General features: G+C 41.9%; 2 protein-coding genes across 7 annotated transcripts in view; both read right to left on the reverse strand.

Annotated features, from left to right (window-relative positions):
* CASP6 (caspase 6) lies at nucleotides 1-23,652 on the reverse strand. Of its 6 annotated transcripts, none has more exons than XM_030915219.1 (8): nucleotides 23,561-23,652; nucleotides 20,677-20,770; nucleotides 9,540-9,582; nucleotides 8,941-9,087; nucleotides 8,042-8,118; nucleotides 6,146-6,321; nucleotides 2,176-2,335; nucleotides 89-806 (listed from the first exon to the last, which is right to left on the reverse strand). In XM_030915219.1, the coding sequence occupies exons 3-8, from the start codon at nucleotides 9,566-9,568 to the stop codon at nucleotides 568-570; spliced, it is 828 nt and encodes a 275-aa protein (XP_030771079.1). In that variant the 5' UTR covers nucleotides 9,569-9,582; nucleotides 20,677-20,770; nucleotides 23,561-23,652; the 3' UTR covers nucleotides 89-567. The 6 variants fall into 6 exon arrangements, with proteins under 6 accessions (XP_010373771.1, XP_030771079.1, XP_010373772.1 ...); XM_010375470.2 differs by lacking the exon at nucleotides 23,561-23,652 and adding an exon at nucleotides 23,324-23,429; XM_010375469.2 differs by lacking the exons at nucleotides 20,677-20,770; nucleotides 23,561-23,652 and adding an exon at nucleotides 14,578-14,826 and having other exon boundaries at nucleotides 1-806.
* PLA2G12A (phospholipase A2 group XIIA) overlaps nucleotides 22,578-27,165 on the reverse strand; it is a 19,892-nt gene continuing 15,304 nt past the window's right edge. Inside the window, exon 4 of the mRNA XM_010389092.2 lies at nucleotides 22,578-26,010. Within this exon, the coding sequence (XP_010387394.2) occupies nucleotides 25,892-26,010 (119 nt within the window). The 3' untranslated portion in view covers nucleotides 22,578-25,891. The remainder of the gene's footprint in view (nucleotides 26,011-27,165) is intronic.

Genomic DNA, 27,165 nt, shown 5'->3' on the forward strand with positions numbered 1-27,165 from the left:
TGTAACCCTGCAGTTTATTAATGCTTGTAAATTTTTATTTACCTACTTTCCTGAGGATTTTGTTTCTGCATATCAAACCCTTTCACCATGGCCAACATGAACTTTTTTTTTTTTTTTTAAAGGCAGTTCTCTGCTGGGCATTAAACTTTAAAACATTTGAATCACTGGACCATAATGCTTCAGCCTAACGATATTTATATAAAAAGAAGAGAAAGACATTTTCTTTTTTTTGAGACGGAGTTTCACTCTTATTGCCCAGGCTGGAGTGCAATGGTGCAATCTCGACTCACTGCAACCTCCCCCTCCTGAGTTCAAGTGATTCTCCTGCCTCAGCCTCCCAAGTAGCTGGGATTACAGGCATGCGCCACCATGCCTAGCTAAATTTTTTTTTGTATTTTTAGTAGAGACGGGGTTTCTCCATGTTGGTCAGGTTGGTCTCGAACTCCCGACCTCAGGTGATCTGCCCGCCTCAGACTCCCAAAGTGGTGGGATTACAGGTGTGAGCTACCACGCCTGGCCGAGAAAGACATTTTCAATAGATTAAATTGTAAAATAAGATAGCCCCTATTAATTAGATTTTGGAAAGAAATGAAGCTTTTTAGTTAGCATTGAGGCAAAGCAGGGAACCTGCTTCTTTCCAATCGCACTTGGATCTTTGCAAAAGTCCACTCGGCGCTGAGAAACTTTCCTGTTCACCAGTGTGAGGAGTTCTGTGAACTCTAAGGAGGAGCCATATTTTCCCAACATCTCACACAAATCCTGAATGTACCATGAGCCGTTCACAGTTTCCCGGTGAGAATAATACCCTAAAAAAGTGAGAAGGAAAATGTTGCTGCAGTTTTCTGGCCTTCAATTACTGTGTGTATTCTTTATAGTTACAGAAGTATAAGTTCTTAAAAATGCTTAAAAGAGTCTTCAGATGTGTCCATGATATATATGGCTTAAATTTTTTTTTTTGACTCTTCTCAAATGGGAAAAGAGATTAATTCTGTATAGTTTTATATACCTGGGGTTAATTCTATATAATTTCCTCCATTTCCTAAAAAATTCCCAAGATAGACAATGACTGAGACATGAGATTACTATAAAGAAGTCAAACAAAATTATTTACTACGAAAGCAAAGAACCATTATCAAAATATTTTTCAGCTGGGCATGGTGGCTCATGCCTGTAATCCCAGCACTTTGGGAGGCTGAGGCATCAGGCAGATCATTTGAGGTCAGGAGTTAGAGACCAGCCTGTCCAACATGGTGAAACCCCGTCTCTACTAAAACTACAAAAATTAGCTGGGTGTGGTGGCAGGCACCTGTATTCCCAGCTACTCAGGAGGCTGAGGCAGGAGAATCACTTGAACCCAGGAGGCAGAGGTTGCAGTGAGCCGACATTGTACCACTGCACTCCAGCCTGGGCAACAGAGTGAAACTCTCTCAAAGAAAAAAAGACACACACACACACACACATATATATTATATATAATATATATGTAATATATATAATATGTATTTATACACATAATACATATATATGTATATACTATACATACTATATATACACACACATATATATAAAAAATGCTGAGTGCAATGGCTCATACCTGTAATCCTAGCACTTTAGGAGGCCAAGGCTGGAGGATCACTTGAGCCCAGGAGTTTGAGACCAGCCTGGGCAACATAGAAAGACCCAGTCTCTACAGAAAAGTTAAAAAGTTAGCCAAGCATGGTGGTGCATGCCTATGGTCCCAGCTACAGGGGGGCTGAGGCTCAGTTTCTCAAAATTGAGGCTGCAGTGAGCCATGATCATGCTACTGCACTCCAGCCTCAGTGACAGAGTAAGACCTTGTCTCAAAAAAAAAAAAAAAAAAAAAAAATTAAAGCTTTCCAGGACAATTACCACAATGGCACTACCACCCTCAGTAAATGATTGTAGGCTAATATTAATATAATTAGACTTGCTGCTTTACTCAATATAACTCTCAGGAATGATTTTTCTGTAAGGTATTTTACACTTTCATTTATCACTCTGTGCCATGTGGTCAAAGAAAATGGTAAGTCTGAGAGCTTCAGGATGGAATCACTATGTCCCAACAGAAAGACCTGATCCAAACCAATCAAAGGTGAAACTTATAGAACCTTAGCCAAGAGAGGTAATTATATGTTTGTTTTAAACACCACACACCTTCTGCAACGGAGTAACACATAAGGAAGTCAGCTCCAGCAGGCAGCGTGTAAACGGAGGCTGCATCTACCTCAGTTATGTTGGTGTCCAGCTTGTCTATCTGATTATCTACTGCATCCAAAGGAACGACTGGCACATCGTGCTGGTCTCCCCGACATGCCTAAAAGACAAGGAGGAAAAACCCACCTCTTTGCCTACTGTTCTCTCCCCAGTGCTTAATGTGTGCAGTGAATGTGTAAGCCAGTACACCTTCATTACAACAGAAACCACATCCTGAGCAGTTCAGAAGCAATACATTCAGGTTTAGAGGGGACAAAAGCCAACAAAGCTGTTTCCTACTTACATTTTCTTTCAGTTTATTATTATTATTATTATTTTTGAGACGGAGTCTCGCTCTGTCGCCCAGGCTGGATGGAGTACAGTGGCGTGATCTCAGCTCACTGCAAGCTCCGCCTCCCAGGTTCACACCATTCTCCTCCAGAGTAGCCGGAACTACAGGCACCCGCTATCACGCCCGACTAATTTTTTGTATTTTTAGTAGAGACGGGGTTTCATTGTATTAGCCAGGATGGTCTTGATCTCCTGACCTTGTGATCCGCCCGCCTCGGCCTCCCAAAGTTCTGGGAATACAGGCGTGAGCCACTGCACCCGGCCTTTTAATGTTTTAAGAAAAAATTGGCATCCCCAAGTATACATAAAATTATGTTAGTAGAAGGGTATACTGTAGAGGAAAAAGCTTGTGGTTTTAAAATTTCTTAGGGATTAACCACACCCAGGGCATACTGCGTTACCTTCGCTTTTGAAAGCTATAGTATTGACCTAAGTGTTTCTATTTAGGCAGGCAGTGTATGTCCAGATTGACTTTTGCTTGCCTGGCTGCTGCTATAAATTGTTAGGAGTTAAAATGACATCCAGCCTGACCTGACAAGATACCTGTTAATGCACCTTCTTCCTTGTGTGCCCATTAAAAAGTGAGGTCTCAAATTTTTACCCACTAATTCTGACTCACTCAGAATTTACATTAAATTTAGACTCACTCAAAATTAACATTAAATTCTGACTCAGAGGCTAACACTAAACTCTTCCCGTAAGTGACTTTTACAGGCTGAATTGTGTTCCCACCAAATTCATATGTTGAAGTCCTAGCCCCAATACCTCAACTATGACTGTATTTGAAGACAGGGCCTTTAAAGGTGATAAAGAAAAATGAGGTCATACGGGTGAACCCAAATCCAACATGACCAATGTCTTCATAAGAAGAAATTGGGACACAGACATGCACAGAAGAAGGACCATATGAAGGCACAGGGACAAGACAGCCACCTACAAGCCAAGAAGGGAGGCCTCAGAAGAAACCAACCCTCCCCACATCTCCATCTCAGACTTCCAGCTCTGGGACTGTGACGATAAATTCCCGCTGTTGAAACCATACAGACTGGTGCTTTGTATGGCCACCCTATACATGAATACAGTCAGCTAATAAGATTCTGTTGTAGCATTATAAATGCATCAATCAGTTCTGAAATGGTTCAAGAATTATGAGCATCAAAAGTCCTGAATGACTTAAAATCATAAATAGAAAATCCCTACTATTCCATTTTTATAGGCAAATTTTAATCTTGGTATCAGCAGGCTTATTTTCAGGCCTTGTTTTCTACTGTCCTTCTTAAATAAAACAGAACCTGATGGCATCATCTGCCCAGTCAACTGCAGTAAGAGTAAAGAGCGAGCCTCTACTGAGGGCGTGTCGTATGCCAGGCACCGTTCTAAGTGGTTTTCATTCATTAAGTCAGGCAATTTTGCCCGCACAACCACCCCATGAGGGAGGTGCTCTTTTTACCAAGAATCTAAGGCATACAGAGAAAGTAACTTGGCAAATTATTTCCTTCATTTGTGGCTTTCTTCCTATAGTAGCTCGTTAGTTATTTCCAATCCTCTTGTGTTTGACAGTGTTGACCACTCCCTTTTTCATGAAACAATCATGTTATTATGTGTTTCTTATTTTTCTCCTGGTGCCCATCCTCTTCAGTATCTTCCCTCTTCAGCCCATTCCTCATGGGTGCCCCCTGGTTTTGTTTTATGCTCCTTTTTCAGGCGGTATTCAACATAAGTAAACTCATCTAATCCCATGGCTTCCATGAGCACCTCCTGATTTCTTTCTCCAGCCGAGGCCACCTGTCTTAGGTTCTACACCTGTATCACCAATTCCATGTCCCACAGACATTCCAATGCAGTTGTCCAAACCAGAAACGAGGCAGTCATCCTTCACTTCTTACAGCCACTTCCTTCCTCACCCCAAAACAAGACTTTATGGTAGGATGTGAAATGCAGTTTCATGTTTGATACGGTCTGGATTTTTGTCCCCTCCAAATCTCATGTTAAAATGTGGTTCCCAGTGTGAGAGGTGGGGCCTGGTAGAAGGTGACTGGATCATTGGGGAGGATCTCATGAATGTTTAGCATCATCTCCTTGGTGATAAGTGAGCTCTCACTCAGTTAACATAAATCTGGTTATGTAAGAGAGTCTGGCACCTCCCCCTTAGCACTCTCTTGCTCCCACTCCCACCAAGTCATATGCTGGCTCTCCGTCGCCTTCCACCTTAGGAAGGTGAAGCTTCCTAAGGCTTCACCAGAAGCAGATGCCAGCACCATGCTTCCTGTACAGCCTGCAGAACTGTGGGCCAATCAAATCTCTTTTCCTTATAAATTACCCAGTCTCAGGTATTTCCTTACAGCAATGCAAGAATAGACTAACATAATATTATTTTATGTCCTCCATGCCATTCATGGAAGTACAGAATTGTGGCACTGGCATGTCAGGTTTCTCTTCTGTAGTTCAGAATCTTTGGCCGGGTGCAGTGGCTCATGCCTGTAATCCCAAAACTTTGGGAGGCCAAGGCGGGCAGATCACCTGAGGTCAGGAGTTCTAGACCCACCTGGCCAACATGGTGAAACCCCGTCTCTAAGAAAATACAAAACTTAGCCAGGCATGATGGCAGGTGCTTGTAATCCCAGCTACTCAAGAGGCTGAAGTGGGAGAATCATTTGAACCCTGGGGGTGGAGGTTGCAGTGAGCTGATCCTGCACCATTGCACTCCAGCTTGGGAGACAGAGTGAGACTCCGTCTCAAAAAAAAAAAAAAAAAAAAAAGAATCCTTAATGATGTGCCAAGTAATATTATTCATGAAAAAAAAAATTTTTTTTTTTGAGACAGAGTCTTACTCTGACACCCAGGCTGGAGTGTGGTGGTGTGCTCTCGACTCACTGCAGCCTCTGCCTCCCAGGTTCAAGCAATTCTCGTGCCTAATGGCTGGCATTACAGGCACCTGCCACCACGCCTGGCTAATTTTTGTATTTTTAGTAGAGACAGGGTTTCACCATGTTTGCCAGGCTGGTCTTGAACTGCTGACCTCAGGTGATCTGCCTGCCTCGGCCTCCCAAAGTGCTGAGATTACAGGCATGAGCTATCACACCTGTAAAAAATACTTTTATCCCTAAAACCAATTTGGCAGCAGAGAAACAATCTTGGTTTAAGGGGCAATGTGAAAGGGATGAGACAGGATAGGACTAGAAGGGCTTTATTTTTCCATTCTTTCCACTGGTTTATATGCTCTCCACCTCCCAAAGAAGCAAACTTAGTCTGATGAGGTTGCCTTGCACGGCACTCTTTAGTCAGCAGGTACCTTTTCCAATGGCTCTCCTTGATATCATCCTGGGCCAGGGAGTAGCACATTGGTTACTTCGTGAGTCACTTCAAGTGTCAATCCAAATGCTGTTACTTTGTAATACAGACAATGAGAGTGTCAAAGAATTATTACTAACAGCTCAAAGTGCAACTCTGATTGGCCAGAATTCAAAAAGGGCCTGTCCAATTACTGGAGAAAGTTACTTTCAAAATTGGCTTTTAGACCTTTATCACATGTTCAGAATGACAGACTTTATAATTAAGATGACAACGTAATCAGTCTTACCTGAATGATAAATATCTTGGGTTTTCCAACCAGGCTCTGACACTTGTCTCCTTTGAACAAGCCAGTTAATGTCTGAATTTCGATTTTAGCATCATATGCATAAATGTGATTGCCTTCGCCATGGCTCAGGAAGACACACACAAAACAATCGGCATCTGCGTGGCTAGAGGTTGACACTATAAAGGACCCAAAAGAGAATATAGAAATGAAAATACGATGCTTGTTATCTACACATAAAAATTCAGTTTATTAATACTAGAATAAAGTTACGTCCACATGACTGGGGAGGAGGAAAATTTGTGGTTTTGTCTTTTTTGTTTTTTTGAGACAAGAGTTTCACTGTTAGTGCCTAGGTTGGAGTGCAGTGGCACGATCTTGGCTCACGGCAACCTCCACCTCCCCGGTTCAAGCGATTCTCCTGCCTCAGCCTCCCAAGTAGCTGGGATTTTACAGATTCGAAACCATACCCAGCTAATTTTTGTATTTTTAGTAGAGACAGGGTTTTGCCATGTAGCCAGGCTGGTCTCGAACTCCTGACCTCAAGTGATCCACCCACCTTGGCCTCCCAAAGTGCTGAGATTACAGGCATGAGCCACCACACCCGGCCTATTCTTTAATAAGTATAAAATATCTGTAATGAAACAACTTATTTTAGTCTTTAATCAAACAGAATATACCATACTGTATCTTATGTTTTAAAAAATCCAAATTTATTCAAGTTCAGAGTAATAGAGTTTGACCAAATTTCATTAGTCTTTCTAAAACACAGAATGATGTGGAAAACATAAAGGGATTATGATAGGGAATCTCATTTAAGATCCAAGTTACTTTGGCAATAAACTAAAAATTTCCTTGAATCAGCAGAGACCTTAGAGCAAAAGTCTCAGGAACTGCTGCTCAACAACTCCCCATGCGTTGCTGCACTTTCACCATAGGAACACAGCACTTAGGGCCGGGCGCGGTGGCTCACGCCTGGAATCCCAGCACTTTGGGAGGCCGAGGCAGGTGGATCACTTGAGGCTGGGAGTTCAAGACCAGTCTGGCCAACACAGTGAAACCCTGTCTCTACTAAAAACACAAAATTAGCCGGGCTTGGGGGCGAGCTACTTGGTAAGCTGAGGCAGGAGAATCGCTTGAACCCAGGAGGTGGGGGTTGCAGTGAGCTGAGATCATGCCACTGCACTCCAGTCTGGGAGACACAGCGAGATTCCATCTCAAAAAAAAAAGAAGAGATTATAGCACTTAGAGCTTCCAAAAGAGTACTCAAGGCCGGGTGCGGTGACATGAGACTGATGTCTTCCAAAGCTTCTGAGCAAAGTAGAAAAGCTGGTAAGCGGCCAAAGTTAAAATGATGTGCAGTTTAAAGAAGAGCTCTGAAGAAAGTTTAAAGTAATTATGCAAATATAATGGTTGGCAAATGATTTGAATACCCATGGCATGCAGTGATGATTATAATACAGGTTGTAATTAGAATACGTACTCCATATTGATGGGAGGATTAAAGGAGGTAATGTATGTAAACCAACAGTATTTGGAAACCAGTGAGAAAATCAGTCATGAAAGGAGTCAATGAGAAAAAGCCTATTGACTGCCCAGCACCTGTAGTAGTTGCATTTTAGGCTTTTACCGCCAACTAAAGGGATCATTTCATTCATTTCTACAATAGACTGTAACTAGTGGTATGCTAAATATAAACTTTAGAGGCATAATTCTTTGCAACGGTCTCTAAATGTGCTGGGTAATGGAAACACGGAAGGATACCCAAAACCTGTAACCTGTGCTAAATTAATACTTCTTTTGTCACATAAGTAATTGCTTGTACCTGTCTTTACAGATAGGATGAAGGACTCAATCTCATTAGAGGAAGATGAACTATATAATAGCAAAACTACCTACCCTCATGAATTTTGAGCAGTAGTTCTTCTGCTTTAAGATCATTAAAGCATTTCACTTCAAATCCTAGATCTGAAAACCTAGTGATATATTAAATGAAATGTTAGCCTATGAACTTTTCAAAGTTGTCAAATATCCTTACTTTGGAGGAATCTATACACATTTTAATGACACATAAATTTTCTTTCTTTAGGAGAAAAGAAATGAAATATAACAATGGTGGTTTTCCCTTCATTCACCATGGTAGGAAAGGATTTAATCATAATGACAGCCGATTCAATTTAGAGTGCTGTTGTCTACTATGCAAATGTTAGTACAAATGCAAAGCCTGTCAACATTTAACAGAACAGAGTAAGGAAGATAACTCAGGCAAGTTCTTAAGGGAGGCTGCATCAAAGCGAGGCCCATCTTTAAACACTCTTGATCTGCTATTACCTTATTAGTGTTGACAAGTTACGATAAGTAACTTTTTTTTCCCTACTTCTATGAGTCTGGAATTTTTTTAATTTTTAATTTTTTTTTTAACTTTTCTTTTGGAAGCCTGGAAAAAAACTTATTTTATTTTTTATTTTAGAGACAAGGTCTCACTCTGTAGCCCAGCCTGGAGTGCAGTGGCACGATCACAGCTCAGTGCAACCTTGAACTCCTGGGCTCAAGCAGTCCTGCCCCTTCAGCCTCCAGAGTAGCTGGACTACCGCCACCATACCCAGCTAATTGATTTATTTTTTGTAGAGACAGGGTCTCACTCTGTTGCCCAGACTTGTCTCAAACGCCTTGCCTCAAGTGATCCTCCCACCTTGGCTTCCCAAAGTGCTGGGATTACCAGCATGAACCACCACACCTAGCCAAAAGTAATTTTATCACTTAACTGCCTCATCTTGATATGTAGATAAAACTACTACCTGCGGGTAAGATTGTCTCTGTCTGTGCAGGTGCCCCGCCTTTCTGGCAGTGTTAAGTGCCAAAAGAACCTCTCATGATTGAAGATCAAAGCAATTCCTCTCCTCCTGTGGTCCATTTTGTACTTTTCTGCCGGATCAAACATTTCTCTGTTAATGAAAAGTTCAAAAACAATCACTTCAAGTCATATTAAATAATAAGCCCCACCAAGTTCTAGGTCAACATGTAGACAGAGATCTGAGCTTCCTCCTTGCCAGGTTGATGTTCCACTGGTGTGCTCCAGGAAAGGCCATGCTAATAAGGAAAGTCCTGAAATATCTCTCTGGCAATTGGAAAACAGCAGCCATGTGCCATCCTGACACATCCCTAACCCTCTGCCTTGATGTCTTTCCCCGGGCCCCTAGGATCCAGCAACCAAGAATAACCACGAGGCTCAGAACCAAGCTCTAGCTCTAGGCTCATGCCATGCCAATATGTATTCTGACTCCAGGTCCCTCGACAACCAGGGGCAGCTCCCAGGACCCATTCTTGCTTTGATTTCTGTAGGCTGATCATGGCCATCAAAGGAAGAGACCTTTATTAGAAAAGAGCACGGCTTTACCTTCTATAGAAGGCATCTGTTTCTGTCATGTTTTGTTCCCCACCTATTAAAAAAAAGGTTGATTTTTGTTAATTATTTTTTACTTAAGGCAGTAAAATATAGTAGGAACTCCCATTCCCCTTCCAGCTCCCAAACTCTAAGACCCTTCTGTTTCAGTTAGTTTAAAAGCCAAAGTATATGAAGAGAAGGAAATGAAGGGAAACTGCTTACTAATAAACTATAAATTAACAGTTCTGTGCTTTCTCACCCCCAACTCAACCTGCAAAATAACAATCTTAGAAATGGAGAAAATATTACACAAATGCATTCACTGCAAAATATGCCTAGAGTAACATAGTTCTGTGATTATAGAGTTGAAATATTAAGTTGCTTTGTTATGCAGAAAATGTTTTTGCACATATTTTCTGAAACAAAGAATTGAGTCCTACAGGAGAACTGAAATACAGTGTGTGGTTAATGCTGGATTAGCAGTGGTGTAGGCCTGGAAGAGGTAGAAGTTCGGGTGGAGGAAGGGAAGGGCAAGGGCAAAGACTTGGACCTTGGATCTCCTGCATGATACATCTGCATTTCCAACTCTATAAGGGAGCTCTCTGCTCTCCAATCTCAACTGGACTCCCTACTCCCTGGACAGCCAGCCTTCCACTGAATTCCTATCTACTCTCTAGAGCAGTGCTATGTCATGGAACTGTCTGTGATGGTGGAATTGTTCCATATTTGCACTGTCTCATAAGGTAGCCACTGGCCACATGTGTCTACTGAGCATTTAAATGTAGCTAGTGCAACTGAGGAACTCAACTTATTTTCAATTTAAATTAATTGGCCAGTGGCTTCTACACCGGACAGTGCAAAAATTGTGGCATCTTCTACAATAAAGTCCCCATCCACTTATGCATCTGTTTTTACCTGGTAGCTCAACAGCTTAGAGGGGAGACAGTAATGAATAAACCGAAATACTAGCAGTATAGCAAGATGCACCCTTCAGTTGAGGAGGAATGACCGCAAAGCATGGACTCTTACCCATCATCTCCTAGCCAAAAGGGTTGTGTTTCCCTGTCCTTAAGAGATCTCCCCATTACTAGCCCCCATCACCTGATTGTTCTAACCTCACTTCTCCTAAAAAAAATACAAGCTGGGGAATTCAGTTCAAGTCCCCTTTAGCCTATTCCTCCGGGAACTGCCCCAAGCAATCAGACCCAACTAAGACCCCACTAAGGCATCCCTCTGTCCATATGCCCTAAGTCAGTTCTGCTCAACCTTGGACATCAGAATTCCTGGTATGGATGTTAAAATGCAGATTCCTGGATCCTGAGACAGAATCAGAATCTTAGAGGAAGGAGGTGACAGCTTCATTTTTCACAAAGTGATTTTTACACTAAGGTATGAGAGCTAAAAGCAACTTCTCCAACTGGTCCTCCCCGCTGCATGGCAGATGAGAAAGCTGTTTAGTCCGACCTTTGCCCTAGGTGAGCACAGTAACCAGGTACTTCCTACTCCACACACTGCTCTATGAAGACAGCACAGGGATTTCACTCTTCCCATTTTCAAAAGCTGTCGGGATCTGCTGCCTTTTGATAACCTCATCTGCTTATCTTTTAACCAATTAGACTACAAAGAAACAATAACTTCAAGAAAATTAAACCCATATGTCACAACCATCCGCCTCACCCGCCAAAATTCTGCACAACTTGGAAAGCACTCAGTGTCTCAGTGTCTGCCCTGGTGGTAGCAGGCCAGCGGCTCACCTCGTGCGGCTTCTGCTCCATACAGACTGCTGAGCCGGAGGCTGCTCACAGCCTAACTCGCGGAAGCTGTGCCAAATGGCTGCTCAGCAAACTAACTCATATCCCTCAGGGTGAAAACACTGGAGATGTATTCTTGCTTGGGTCTTTAAAACTCTTGTTTCTCATATTCCCAAAGAAGTAGATTCCCAGTTGTTAGCTGATATATTAGTAACTTAAGATGTGAGTTTGGGTTGTTTCAAATATGCCCTCACATTAGTCAAGACCTACAGGTTTAAGAATGGCTAACTAGTATCAAGTAGCTGCTCAAGAAAATCTATCTAAAACGACGTGCGGGCCGGGCATAGTGGCAAGCCTATAGTCCCAGTTACTTGGGAGGCCGAGTCAGGAGGATCTCTTGAGCCCAAGAGTTCTAGGATATAGTGTGCTATGACTGCCCCTGTGAATAGCCACCGTACTCCAGCCTGAGTAACAGAGCTAGACCCCATCTCTTAAAATAATATATTCAGTTTCAAAGTTAACAGATTTGGCAACCTCAGTGAGGGATTTTTTTTTTTTTTTTAAGTTTTTGTGGTGGTGTTTGTTAATGCTACAGATGTAGGAAAAAACCTAGGCTCTGGACACCCCGGTTCTGATGCTGACTGGCTGTAACTTACCTTCACTCTCACAAAGTGCACCCTGCATCCTGCAGTACCAATTAATGACCAGGTCCAGTGGCCACTCTAGCAAACACCGAATCAGAACAAAATGCTATGGAGACAGATGTCAGGACCTAAGTTCCAATACTTTTCTGGAGTTGATAAACTTTACCCACAGATTGCAAAGAAAATAACACATCATGACCACCTTGAGCTGTGTATCCCAAGCAGACAAGTTTTCCAGAAGGGAGCACTTAAGTATCATTATGCCGCATTTATATTTATTTTTTATTTCTATATTTTTGAGATGGAGTCTCACTCTGTCACCCAGGCTCCAGTGCAGTGGTGTGATCTCAGCTCACCACAACCTCCGCCTCCTGGGTTCAAGCGATTTTCCTGCCTCAGCCTCCTGAGTAGCCGGGATTACAGGCATGCGCCACCATGCCCAGCTAATTTTTTTTTTTTTTTGTATTTTCAGTAGAGACGGGGTTTTGCTATGTTGTCCTGTCTGGTCTCGAACTCCTGGTCTCAAGTGATCCACCTGCCTCAGCCTCCTGGAAGTGCTGGGATGACAGGTGTGAGTCACCATGCCCGGCCTGCATTAATATTTAAAAACCTGGATAAAGTAAGAAATAGCTTTATTGATATGGAGAAAATAAATTTTAATGAAGGAGCTACCCTCTATAACAGATACAGAAATTCCTTTTCATTTGCAATCTACTTATCAAAAATGTGCCCTTCCTTAAACCTGATTCTTGACCTCTTTTCACTTTTTTTTTTTTTTTTGAGACAGAGCCTCCCTCTGTCGCCCAGGCTGGAGTGCAGTGGCGCAATCTTGGCTCACTGCAACCTCCGCCTCCCGGATTCAAGAGATTCTCCTGCCTCAGCCTCCCCAGCAGCTGGGACTACAGGTGCCCACCACCGTGTCCGGCCCTCTTTTCGCTTCTCTTCCTTTCCAGGATAATGTAACTGCCACCTCCTTGTTCCTTAAATCAGTTTAGGTTTTACAAAACTAATCATTCCTTTTTTCACCTCACTCTAATTTGCTAATCCCTCCAGATAATCCTGCCAGCTACCATTTGTTGATGGCCTGACCCCTTAGATACCTTATCTCACAGTTCCACAGCTCAGGAACAGGGAAAGAGTGGGCCAGGCGTGCCAAGGGCGGCAAAATGGAGTTGGGATTGAAAGCCAGGCCCACCTGCAGATTCCAAAGTCTCTGCAGGCCCATCTCCACGGAGCCCCTCCCATCTGAGACCAGCTACCTTTCTAAACTTTGTTCAACTTCCCAAACGACTTGGGTCATTCTACTGTCATCGTCTTCATTCACTGCACTCTCTATGAAAATCTACCCATCGGCTCCATCAACAATATGTTTAGTAACCCTATGTAGAGTAACCTCTATCAGGCCTAGAACATGTACTGGGGAGTGCGGTGGAGGAAGAAGATGAAGGGTGCAGGTGAGTGACGGAAACCCCGGCTTCCCGCCCCTAGAGATTGTAACTGGATCCTGCACTGTGCCTTCAGGACAAGGCTACCTATCTACTCCCTCTACGACCATGTGACTTTTACAACTTGCCTCTGGAGCACCACTTCCTTTGTGCAGCAAAATATAAAAAGTTCTTAAACAAAGGCACTCTAACCAACTGCAGGTGTTTCTTTTTCTTTTTTCCTTGATTCTCACTCTGTCGCGGAGGTTGGAGTGCAGTGGCGCGATCTCACTGCAACCTCCACCTCCCGGGCTCAAACGATTCTCCGGTCTCAGTCTCCCCAGCAGCAGGCGCCCACGCCTGGCTAATTTTTTTGTATTTTTAGTAGAGGCGGGGTTTCACCGTGTTAGTTAGGCTGGTCCAGAACTCCCTACCTTTGGTGATCCGCCCGCCTCGGCCTCCCAAGGTGTTGGGATTACAGGCGTGAGTCACCGCGTCCGGCCAACTGCAGGCGTTTCGACCTTTTTGTTTTACTCTGGCCAGGCTTGAAGTTTCTGAACTTTACCAGTAATAAGTGACAGAACGTATGCTCTTAGCAAGAGATTATTTTGCAGAGAAAAGTTATTGTGGTTTTGGCTCAAACCGACAGACAGCAGCAGGTTTCCCGGATGCAGAAGAGAGATACCCGGGTGTGCTCGCCGCCAGGAACTGGCCGCCTCCAGGTGAAGCCCGGGCGGACTCAAGACCTTGGCCCGGGCACCCCGCGGGCCAGTTATGATTTATCACTCGGCGGAACAACCCCTCCTTTTTACTTTTCGAAGTGAGCAAACAAAAGATCCAACCCGCAAAAGTCAGCATTTAAAACGGCCAGGCGTGGAGGAACGTCAGGCCCGGGTGGGGCCAGCCTTTTAAGGTTTAAACAGCCGGGGCGCCCAGAAAGCGCTCATCGCCCAGGAGGACAAAGGCCTGCCGCCACGCCGGCGCCGCTACCCGGGACCGCCAGGAGGCGGCGGCCAGGTCCCCGAGTGCTTCTTAGACTAACGCTCGAAGCCGTCCCCGTCGGCCCTGAGCCCTTCAATCCAAGAGTGCAACTGCTCCAGGCCGCCCTGCAAAGCCGAAGGAACCCGCCGCCCCGCTCCGGTCCGCGCGACCAGCCCGCTAACCCGCGTTTCCCCTCCAGCAGGAGCAAGACGCAGACCCGCTCGGTGCCCAGTCGGCGCCCCCGGCCTACCTGCGGGGTGCACCCCGCGGAGCCCTGACGCCGAGCTCATTGCGGCCAACCGCGCAGCCAGACGCCCTGGCCTCCGCTTCCTGAAGCCAGAGGCTCCCGGCCCCGCCCTCGGCCCTTCCTCGGCGGCCCCGCCCTCTGCCCCAGAGAGCGAGGCCAGTTGGTTCTGGCGCCGCCGTAGCTCCCGTGGATCGTGCTGATCCTTCCTACAGAGTTAAAGCTCCTCCCAGTCGCTCTGGAGCTCGCGGAGGCCAAGAGCGCGGGGGCGGGGAGAGGTAAGCGGTCTTCGCCTCCAGGCCGGCTGGGACTAACCGGGCCCTGGGGACTTGCCAGATGCCACCCAGGGGGGAACACACACACCCCCTAGCCCGAGGCAATTTCACATCACTTGTGTGAGCTCCGCCTCATTTAATCCCAGCTGCCCCAAACATTTCCTGACTTTCTAGAAGTACAGATTGTTTTATACCACTTAGCAGATACTGCCTGTATTTCAACATTGGCTCGCTTTGTCTGTCACATTTTGGTAATCTCGCAATACTTAAAAATTTTTCATTGTTATTATGTCTGCTATTGTGATCTGTGATCAGTAATCTTTAATATTATTGCAATTGTTTTGGGGCACCATGAACCACGCTCATAGAGGAAGGGGAAATTAATCCATAAGCCCTGCATACGTTTGGACTGCTCCACCAACCTTTCCCTTCTCTCTCCCTCTCCTGGGGCCTCCCTATTCCTGGAAACACAATATTGAAATTAGGCCAACTAATAATCCTACAAAGGCCTCTAAGTGTCCAAATGAAAGGAAGAGTCTGTCACTTTAAATCAAAAGCAAACATGATTAAATTAGTGAGGAAGTCATGTTGGTAGGCAGAAAGCTAGGCTTCTTGCTCCAGTTAGCCAAGTTGTGAGCTGAAAGGAGAAAAGCTAAGTCACGAATGCAAAGGAAAAAATTTTGAAGGAAATTAAAAATGCTACTCCAGTAAACACACAAAAAATAAAGCTAAACAGCCTTATTGCTGATATGGAGAAAGTTCTAGTTGGTCTGGATAGAAGATAAAACCAGCCACAACATTCCCTTAAGCCGAAGCCTAATCCAGAGCAAGGCCCTAACTCTTCATTTCTATGGAGGCTGAGAGAGGTGGAGTTGCAAAACAAAAGCTGGAAGCTAACAGAGGATTGTTCCCGAGGTTTAAGGAAAGAAGCTATCTTCATGACATATAAGTGCAAGGTGAAGCAGCAGGTGCTAATGTAGAAGCTGTATCAGGTTATCGAGCTCTAGCTAAAATCATTGATAAAGGCATCTACACTAAACAACGATCTTTTGTTTTTGAGATAGTCTTGCTCTGTCACCAAGGCTGGAGTACAGTGGTGCAATCTCGTGCAACCTCTGCCTCCTGGGTTCGATTCTCCTGCCTCAGCCTTCCAAGTAAGTGGGATTAGAGGCATGTGCCACCATGTCCAGGTTAATTTTGTATCTTTAGTAGATACGGAGTTTCACCATGTTGGCCAGGCTGGTCTTGAACTCCTGACCTCAAGCAATCTGCCCGCCTCGGCCTCCCAAAGTGCTGGGACTACAGGTGTGAGCCACCATTCCCAGTCAGAACAACAGATCTTAAATGTATATGAAACGGCCTTCTAGTGGAAGAAGATTCCATCTAAGACTTTCATAGCTGGAGAGAAGTCAATGCCTGTCTTCCAAGCTTCAAAGAACAGGCTGATGCTCTTGTTAGGGGCTAATACAACTGAAGACTTTAAAGTCAACATTCCTTTACCATTCTGAAAATCCTAGCGCCTTTAAGAATTATGCTAAATATGATCTATAAATGGACCAACAAAGCCTAGTTAGTGACAGCACATCTATTTACAGCATGGCTTATGGAATATTTAAAGCCCACTCTTGAGCTATAGTGCTCAGAAAAAAAAGGTTCCTTTCAAAATATTACTCCTCATTGACAATACACCTGGTCATCCAAGAGTTCTGATAGAGATGTGCAGAGACTGATGCTGTTATCATGCTTGCTAACACAACATCCATTCTGAAGCCCATGGATCAAGGAGAAATTTTGACTTTCAAGTCTTGTTTACAAAATACATTTCATAAGGCTGTAGTTGTCATCGTGATTCCTCTGATAGTTCTGAGCAAAGTAAATTGAAAATCTTCTGGAAAGGATTCATCATTCGAGATGCCATTAAGAACATTTGTGGTTCATGGGAGATCAAAATATCCACTTACGGTATGTAACTAGAAACTAGAGGGGAGAAAAAAAGAAAAACGAAAAATCAAAAATATATGTATCAGACACAGTGGCTCATGCCTGTAAACCCAGCACTTTGGGAGGCCAAGGTAGGAGGATTGCTTGAGGCCAGGAGTTTTGAGACCAGCCTAGGCAACAAAGCAAGACCTTGTCTCTACAATTTTTTTTTTAATTAGCCAAGAGTGGTGGCACATGTCTGTATTCCCAGCAACTCAGGACACTAAGATGGCAGGATTGTTTGAGCCCACGTTTGAGACTGCAGTGAGCTGATTGTGCCACTGCACTCCAGTCTGGGTGACAGAGTAAGACCATCTTTAAAATATATCTATATCTAAATTATATATAAATATATAAATTATGTATTATATATATAAATTATGACGGTGGAATATATGAATTTATATATTATATATTCTATTTTAATATATTTATATTTTATATATTATATATACAAAATATATATTATATATATATTTATATATATTTAAAAATTATACATACTTCAATTGGCACACTGGGTGGTATTTTATGGGCAGGACAACATACCAACCCATTTTATATATACACACAAACGTTATATATGGGTATATGTATATATCTCCACATTAACAGGAGTTTGAAAGAAGTTAATTCCAATCCTCATCAATGATGTTGAGGGGTTCAAGACTTCAGTGAAGGGAGTCACTGTAGATGTGGCAGAAGTAGCAAGACAAACAGAACTGGAAGTAGGGCCTGAAAATGTGGCTGCATTGTTGCCATCTCATGATAAAACTTTGATAGATGAGGAGATGCTTTTTATGGATGAACAAAGAAAGTGGTTTCTTGAGATAGAATCTACTCCTGGTGAATATGCTGTGAATACTGCTTAAATGAAAACAAAGGATTCAGAGTATTAGTTGACAAAGCAGTGGCAGGGTTTGGGGGGACTGACCCCAATTTTGAAAGAAGGGTCAAATGCTATCAAACAGCATCACATGCTACGGGGAAATCTTTAGTGAATGGAACAATCAATGGATGGCCAGGTGCAGTGGCTCACGCCTGTAAGCCCAGGACTTTGGGAGGCCAAGGCAAGCAGATCACTTGAAGCCAGGAGTTCGAGCCCAGACTGGCCAACATGGCGAAACCCTGTCTCTACTAAAAATACAAAAATTAGCTGGGCACGGTGGCAGGCACCTGTAATCCCAGCTACTCAGGAGGCTGAGGCACGAGAGGTTGCAGTGAGCCAAGATCATGCCACTGCACTCTAGCCTGGATGACAGAGCAAGACTCCATCTCAAAAAAAAAAAAAAAAAAAAAAAAAAAGAAGCAAACTTCCTTAAGAAATTGTCAGTCACCCCAGCCTTCGGCAAATACCACCCTAATCAGTCAGCAGCCCTCAACAAGACCCACATCAACAAAGATTATAGCTCACTGTAGGCTCAGGTGATCCCTAGCATCTTTTAGCAATATTTTAAAATTAAGGTATATACATTATTTTTTTAGACATGTTATTGCAAATTTAATAGACTACACTTTAGTATAAACAACTTTTATATCACTGGGAAACCAGAAAATTTGTGTGACTCTTTTTTGGTGTTCTGGAACCAAACTCAGAATCTCTCTGAGGTATCCCATAGTTGGTGGCGTATATGTTCCTGTTTCATGTGTAGTCCTTTCCCCAGTGCGAGTTACTTTGTAGGACTTGCGGTAACTTATTTTAAATGCTCTTTGTTTGTATAGGGGACTTGGGCCAAAGTAAACTACAGGTAACTCCTGGATTTTTTTCTTTTTTTTTTTGTGAGACAGTTTAGCTCTTGTTGCCCAGGCTGGAGTACAATGGCATGATCTCGGCTCACCGCAACCTCTGCTTCCCAGGTTCAAGCGATTCTCCTGTCTCAGCCTCCCAAGTAGCTAGGATTACAGGCGTGCACCACCATGCCTGGCTACCTTTGTATTTTTAGTAGAGATGGGGTTTCTCCATGTTGGTCAGGCTGCTATCAAACTCCCGACCTAGTATCCGCCCACTGTGGCCTCCCAGAATGCTGGGATTATGGGCGTGAGCCACCGCGCCCGGTTACTCCTGGATTTTTCAAATCTGGGTTTCATAGGTAGAGCTAATTCAGGGACAGGATCATACAGAAATTCACAGGACGAGGGTCTCTATGGTGTTTCTTGGGGAGAGCATGTTGTCCTACCCATAAAATACCACCCAGTGTGCCAACAAGGTACCATGGGTTGCTCAATGTTGGATTTAATTTAGCTCCTCCTTGGGTGGTTAGCTACTGTACAAAATTTACTTTGACAATGCTTTCAGATTTGATGAAATGGTGGCTTTATCTTTTGTAATTCCTCTGGACCTTGTAATTTTAAAAGTAAGCAACCTTAGAGTGGGAAAAAATTAAAATGTGGTAAGGCACCATTTCTAATATATTAAAATAAGTATAAGGAATACTTAAGAAATAGGTATAAGGAACTCATCTCATACTATTATTTGGGAAAGAAAAAATCTAATTTGATAACTTCTACATGTGCCTGTGGTTCGTCTTGATGTCATTAAATAGAGTATGAAATCAAAGAAGGGTTTTTACTCAAACCATTTACTGTTCATTTCACTGTATGCATAAAATATTTCAGAAATCACTGTCTTAGTAACTCATTCTGCAACAAAGACACGGAATATCCATATTTCCCTTGTATGGTGGTTGTGATGATTGAGTTAAGTGACTGTGAAGGACTCAGAATACTGCCTGCCATGTGAAGAGTTCAATGAATATTGGTTATTACCATCTTCTTGTACTCGTTGGAAACAGGAGTGGCATTTTTTGGTTTCCTCATTACCCACCCCAGTTGCCTTGCATGTGGCTCAGTATTTAGCCATTGACTACAATTCAGGGTTTTCACATTTACACTCTAGCTTTTATCCAGTCTGAATGAGTTATCTGATCACCAGAACTTCCAGTCCTTTGGCCTCACTTTCAGGGTCTCTGAGTCCTGAAAACATTCCCTCTACAAGAGTGGAACTCCAGTTGGCTGACTTTCCACTTATCTGAAAAGAGCAGGTGGAAGGAATTTGTCATTTTTTTCTCCCTAAGTATCTTACCATCTCAGAATGTTACTACTATAGTCTATGTGGTTATATATTTTAAAACAATATTTTGTCTACCTTTTTTTCCCCCTTATTCACCACTGATCAGGATTTTGTCTAGAAACATAAATACAGAGCATTTTCTGGGGTACTTATTTCAGAATTACAAATGTATAATTCTAGCCTCTTAAAGCAACAGCTAGCCACAGTAAAATGGCTGAGTGTCTGGGACTGGGAAACAGGCTGCCCAGGTTCTAGTCATATCCCATTTTATTTGCTGTTAGATATTTGACAGATAATGCAACTTAACCTCTCATAGCTTCAAACTCTTTGCTATAAAATAAGGTCCAAATCTACTCCAGAGGTTTTGAGACAGTAAATGGCAAACTCCTGTGACAGTACTGAACCCACAGCAAGCTTTCAGTACATTAGTTATTTTCAGCACTGAAGATTATCTAAACTACTTCCCAAGTTGCAGTCTGTGAACCAGCAGTATCATCATCATCTGGGAACTTGTTAGAAATTTGTCTACCCCGGACCTACTGAATCAGAAACTCTGGGGGTGGGGTTCAACAGTGTGTTTTAACAAGCCCACCAGTGAGTCTCATGCATACTCATGTTTGAGAACCACCAACATAGACTGGAATCCTACCAAGCACTCTCTTCCCTCTCAAAGAAAAATATTCCCACAGTAAATCCATTAAAATTCAGATACACTAAGTTAACTGATAAGATGACTGGATTCTTCCTATATCTGAATAGTTTACCATAAAAGTGACTTACTGAAACTGGTTTGCCCTCCTATCTCAATTGTGTCTTCACTACAGCTTCTCTGTGCTCAGTGTCTCCTTTATGAAATAAACAGCCATCTGTGTCCCTGGAAGAAGTGTGTCAAAAGATTTTAAGAAGATAGGCATTATTTCAAGGCAATATATTATTTTAAAATATAAATAAAAGTGGAACTTATTGAAACTGAAGGTCTTGGCTTGTCACCTATCATAGGAATGAAATATAGTTAAGTTCAGAGATAATTCTACAACTTAAAAATTTTGGTCACTAATTTTGGTGTTTACCTAATATGTTTTCTCACAGAATTCACAGAAATATTAAATTTCTGTGATTCTGATTGCTATACTTAAAACTTGAAAGCCAACAAAGAAATGTTTGTCAAGTTGTCAACAAGGAGATTTTTGAAGGATGTAATGGAAACTGAGTCAGTCTGAGGCAAAAAGTCTAACATCATTGTGACATATATGAAAGATGACACTACTGATCCCTTTTTTAGTTTTATTTTTTAGTTTTATTTAGTTTTTTTTAGTTTTATTAATAACTATTGTTTTCCATATACTGGTTGCACTGATTCATTTTTGCTCTTTATTTTTTAGGCAGATGGCTGGTTTTTGTAGGATTAAGCACTGAGGAAAAACAGCAAACTAAAAATGCTACTTCAAATATAGCACCAGTCACCACATAAGGCTTAAATCAATATATTGCAAGTAATTTCTATGAATGTTGAACAATGCAATGTAGTGTATGTGAAAAGATCTTGCCTAATAAGTTTCATTCTACTCCTCAAAGTTACTGAAGTCAGTCAACTATTTTTTTTTTTTTTTTTTTTTTTTTTGAGACGGAGTCTTGCTCTGTGGCCCGGGCTGGAGTGCAGTGGCTGGATCTCAGCTCACTGCAAGCTCCGCCTCCCAGGTTTACGCCATTCTCCTGCCTCAGCCTCCCGTGTAGCTGGGACTACAGGCGCCTGCCACCACGCCCAGCTAGTTTTTTTTTTTTTGTATTTTTTAGTAGAGACGGGGTTTCACCATGTTAGCCAGGATGGCCTCGATCTCCTGACCTCGTGATCCGCCCGTCTCGGCCTCCCAAAGTGCTGGGATTACAGGCTTGAGCCACCGTGCCCGGCCCAGTCAACTATTAATAACAGAATTTTTATAGAAAGATTCCATCTTCTTTACTTTAGATGTTATACCTGTCTTGTACTATGATAAAATAATGAGCATTGTGCATCACACCTTCTGATAATCTCATACTTTTATAAATACTGAAAGAAATAATCACTCTTTTAAATTTAGAGAGAGTGGGTTTTAGGCTAATAATTTGTTTCTTCTTTCCAAGACAGAGTCTTGTTCTGACGCCTATGCTGGAGTGCAGCGGTGCAATCTCAGCTCACTGCAACCTCTGCTTCCCAGGTTCAACCAATTCTTGTGCCTTCACTTCCCAAGTAGCTGGGATTACAGGCGTGTCCCACCATGCCCAGCTAATTTTTGTATTTTTAGTAGAGACAGGGTTTTGCCATGTTGGCCAGGCTGGTCTCAAACTTCTGACTTCGAGTGATCTGCCCGCCTTGGCCTCCCACGGTGCTAGGATTACAGGCCTGAGCCACCATGCCCAGCCTCTAACAACTAATTTTAATAAGTATTATTGGACTAGTCTACAGGTTCACTGAAAGAAAGGCTACCTGTGAAGATGTGTTTAATTAGCTTTTGCCCTCATATCTCAATTCTGTCTTCATTACAGCTCTGTGCTCAGTTTTTCCATCTATGAAATAAATACGGCCATATCTGTCCCTGGAAGAACTATGCCAAAAGATTTTAAAGAGACATCATTTGAAGGCAGTATTATTTTAAAGTATCAATATTACATTTCTTGCAAAGAGCTGCTAAGTCAGTTCTTGGTTTTTTGCTCTTTTAATGAGTTTATTCTGTCAATTGGGAAAATAGCAACTTTAAAATCTAAATACATGCCATAAAATTTTGGGACAAATTTTGAGTTGAAGACGGCAGTACAAACTCATGTTGAGCTGTGTACACACATACAATAATAATTACAGATGTGTACATATGCATGGGTTAATATACCTACGTATTTCTCAATTCTGCTGCAAACAATGACATCCCAGTAGAAACAAGCACATCTAATGCCCAGTTCTTGGTTTCTAAGTATGATTCTCCAACAAAAGGAACCAGGGCTCTTTGGAGGAGGGGTTGATTCTAGGGATTCTAGCACTGGGGCAGGGAATATACAAGATGAACCTGGAGCATCTTGTAGTGCCAGAAATAAGGAAGTGCTCAAAAATCAAAAGGATGGGCACATCAAAGGGACATAGTAGCCAGCCTGGCACAACTCCTAATAGCCAAGCTGGACAATTTAAGCAACAAAATAAATACTGTTACCCAAAATACAAAATGTACATGAGTCCATACTGATATAAACAAATTAGAGTGGGAGGGAGAGACAAATTTCCCATATAGAAAAATTCCAAATACTACGTATGGATATTCCCACTCCCAGGAGGTTGAATGTAATCTTCCCCACCCACCACCTCCCATGACTGGACTTAGTGACTGTTTTTTAAAGAACAGAGGTATGGAAAGGGAAAATAAACAGTCACTTTCAGCAGCAAAAAACCAACACACACTACCTTAACCAAGTGTCCAAAGTTAATACACCATCAAGCTGATAGCATGTAACTCCTGACATGATGCAGTGAGAAGGACCTTCACCTCTGGTATTCTTCCAAAAAATCCATAACCCCACTCTAATCATGAAGAAAACATCAGACAGACTCAAATTGAGGCACATTCTACAAAACACCTTATTAGTACTCCTCAAAACTGTCAAGTTTATGAAAAAGAAAGACAGTGGAGCTATCACAGACCAGAGGCTAATTAGGCATGACGACTAATTCAGTGTGGTATCCTAGATTGGATCCTGGAAAAGAAAAATGACATTAATTAAAAAACTAGTACAATCTGAAAAATAAAGTCAAGTTCTGTTAATAGTAATTACCAATATTGGTTACTTAGCTTCTGACAAATGCTTCATGGCTAAATAAAAGGTTAACACTAGGGGAACTGGGTGAGTGGTCACAGAAGCTCTCCATGTATCTTTGCAACTTTTCTGTAAATCTAAAAGTATTCCAAGTTTTTTTTTAAATCTGAACATAAAAACTGTTTCTACTGATTTTTGTGTAATTTGTGATCATGAATTATATTTTATAAACATATTCTGAGTTTGTCCTTTTGAGAAAGCCAATGCTGCTAACAAAATCCATGAATTCATTATAAGTGTAAAGTTACCTGGACAAGTATTTCAATAATAAATATTGATAAACCATTAAGTTTTTTTTTTTTTAAGATAGAGTCTTGCTCTATTGCCCAGGCTGGAGTGCAGTGGCACGATCCTGGCTCACTGCAACCTCCACCTCCTGGGTTCAAGTGATTCTCCTGCCTCAGCCTCCCAAGTAGCTAAGACTACAGGCATGCGCCACTACGCACAGCAAATTTTTGTATTTTTAGTAGAGATGGTGTTTCGCCATGTTGGCCAGCTGGTCTCAAACTCCTGACCTCAAGTGATCCACCCGCCTCAGCCTTCCAAAGTGCTGGGATTACAGGTATGAACCACCATGCCTGGCCGATAAGCATTAATTATTAATAAAGGCTTACAAAACTGTATCTTTTATAAAGGTTTGAAATAATCAATTGAGGATTCCAAACATTTAAGAGGAAGCCCAGTTTGCTCACTTAGCCACAAGGCATACATGTGCCTTGTCTCAGTGGAATAGCTGCCACCAATTCAAGTTGGAAGATACTAGGTTCCTGGCAATGACACATCTCCAAAGTTAGGAACATGGCCCTTTCTCCAGAGCGTATTTTTCCTTCTGCCCTGTTCTACCTGTAATGACTTACAAAGAACCACCTCTCCCTATGCTGTCCTTCTCTGACTTTGAAAGTCATTTCATCTTAATAACTTTGGCCGTGGGTTATACCCAAAGGATATATATGGCTTGAGGTCCTGGGCTACGGAAAGGTTATGAACCAGTAGTCAGAAAAGACCAGTCAGGAACATAACTGAGCATTCCAAGAGATTGAAAAGTTTTCCACATTCATAGACATCTTCAGAAGCTGTTGAAATTTTCTGGGATTTGCTCTAAACATATGGTAATAATTTTCAATGTAAATAAGAGATCTGTAAGAGGCAGTTATTTATATCTTGCGTTTTCCATCCCCTTGGCTCTAGTTAAAGGCTTTTTGAAAAGCAGTATCAAGCACAAATTTTAGTAAGACCACAGTTAGTAAAAGGTTATAGTATTTAAAAAATCTATGATAAGGAACAAGTGCTGGGAAATAAATAAGAAGGCATAACAGCAAATAGTGCCTTGATGTATTATGTTAAATATCTTCTCATTTATCTCATTAAATCCATCTTTTCTCCAACTTAACAAAGGTTATAGCAAAGGTAACATTTGTCATGTGAGTAGGTCATAAAATAGGAGTGGCTATGCTTCTGAATCACATTCACATCATCTTCTAGGCATATTACATAATACTCAGCTATCCTGGATTTGCTCCCTATGAGGTTATCAGCTGATGGTTCCAATTTTACAACTGGAAAAATGGAAACCTTGTCCTTGTAAGTAGTCCTAACAGAAATGGGACTTACTCATATGCTCAACGGGCTACAGAGAAACAACATATTATGTTGTACTTTAATGACATATTATGTGAAATTAAAATAGAAAAAGAAAAAGTCCGTTCCTTCCAGGCATAAATGTGTATTTAAAATTTCATAGTAAACAAATACTTGTAAGTGATAATTTCCCCATATTTCCAAATAAGATAATGTTGCATAGACCTTATGAATTTTATATTTGATCTTTTTGGTGAATATGGTTGTGAAAATTGAGTTTATATTCTTCTTTTCAAAAATACTCTGCTTAACAAGCACTTGTTTTTGATACTGGTCAAGACGTTTGGCATAATAAGTTAGGAAGCAATGCCGGAGAAGATACCTGAGAAGACAAGTGTGCCCTCCCCTATCTCCCTCACTTTTTTTTCTTTGAGGTTTTAACATCAAGATATAAATTATTGTAAGGTCTCAAAATAATCCTTTCACAAAAATAAGACAGTTTTATGTTGTAAAAACATTAATTATTTGTCAAAGGTTATGTTCTTCCATCTTCATCTGTCACCAGCTGTTAGCATCTCCTTTAAAGATCGGTTTTTTCTTCATAATGACACCTGCATGCAGCTCGTTGGCTGTCCAGATATGGTTTACAACCCAAATGTATAACACTGTCAAACAAGAGTTCCACTGTTGTTTCACATGCTGCAAAATAAGAAAATGGGATTACTGTTGGGCAACTGCATTGCTCTCTTTTCACCTATGTTACACATTACGGCACAGGAACAAGCATATCCCTCGTGAGCACTGAAATGTATGCTAGATGAAAGTCACCAAGCTCTCACAAGCTGTAGCATATTTACATACACACATGTAGATATCTACAGACTTCCAGTTTTAGTCTCTTTATCATGCACCTTACTTTTTGTATGCATTCAACTGTTCAACCCAATTTTTTTTTTTTTTTTTTTTTGAGACAGAGTCTCACTCTGACACCCAAACTGCAGTGTCATGGTGCAGTCATAGCTTACTGCAGTCTCCACATCCTGGGCTAAAGGGATCCTTCCACTTCAGCCTTCTGCGTAGCTGGCATTACCATGGCCAGCTAATTTTTAATTTAAATTTTTTAAATTTAATTTTTAATTTTAAACAGATACACAGCACCACACCCAGCTAATTTTTTTTTTTTTTTTTAAGTGGCGATGAGGTCTCACTATGTTGCCTAGACTGGTCTCAAGCAATCCTCCTAACTTGTCTTCCCAGAGTGCTGGGATTATAGGCGTGGGCCACCATGCTTGGCCCAATTGTTTAAACTAGACAAATAAGAGTCTTTTAAAATAGCACTGATTAATCAGTGTTAACTTTCTTTTTTTTGAAAAACATAATCACTAAGAGATGTCTGATAATACTCTTAAATTTGCATTTTAAGAAAAAATGTTTTAGGTGCAGAAGAAACAAAGTTTACAAATTGAAACCTCAAAACATTTCATTATGGCCAATGGCTTCTGAGGACTGATCATACATCAGTTAAGAGGCTTAAAGTAAACAATCCAATCTCTTTGACCAATGTCCTAATTTGACTTGGGGATATGGGAGCATAGAAATCAAAAGTACTTTTCCCCAGTCAGGTTTGTTTGTTTGTTTATTTATTTTGAGACAAGGTCTCACCTCACTCTGTCGCCCAGGCTGGAGTGCAGTGGCATAATCTTGGTTCACTGCAACCTCTGCCTCCTGGGTTAAAGTGATTCTTCCACCTCAGCCTCCCGAGTAACTGGGACTAGAGGAACCTGGCTAATTTTTGTATTTTTTTGTTAAAGATGGGGTTTCACCATGTTGGCCAGGCTGCTCTCAAACTCCTGG

Source organism: Rhinopithecus roxellana, chromosome 2 (assembly GCF_007565055.1).
Source record: "Rhinopithecus roxellana isolate Shanxi Qingling chromosome 2, ASM756505v1, whole genome shotgun sequence".
In the NCBI taxonomy this organism is placed as follows: Eukaryota; Metazoa; Chordata; class Mammalia; order Primates; family Cercopithecidae; genus Rhinopithecus; species Rhinopithecus roxellana.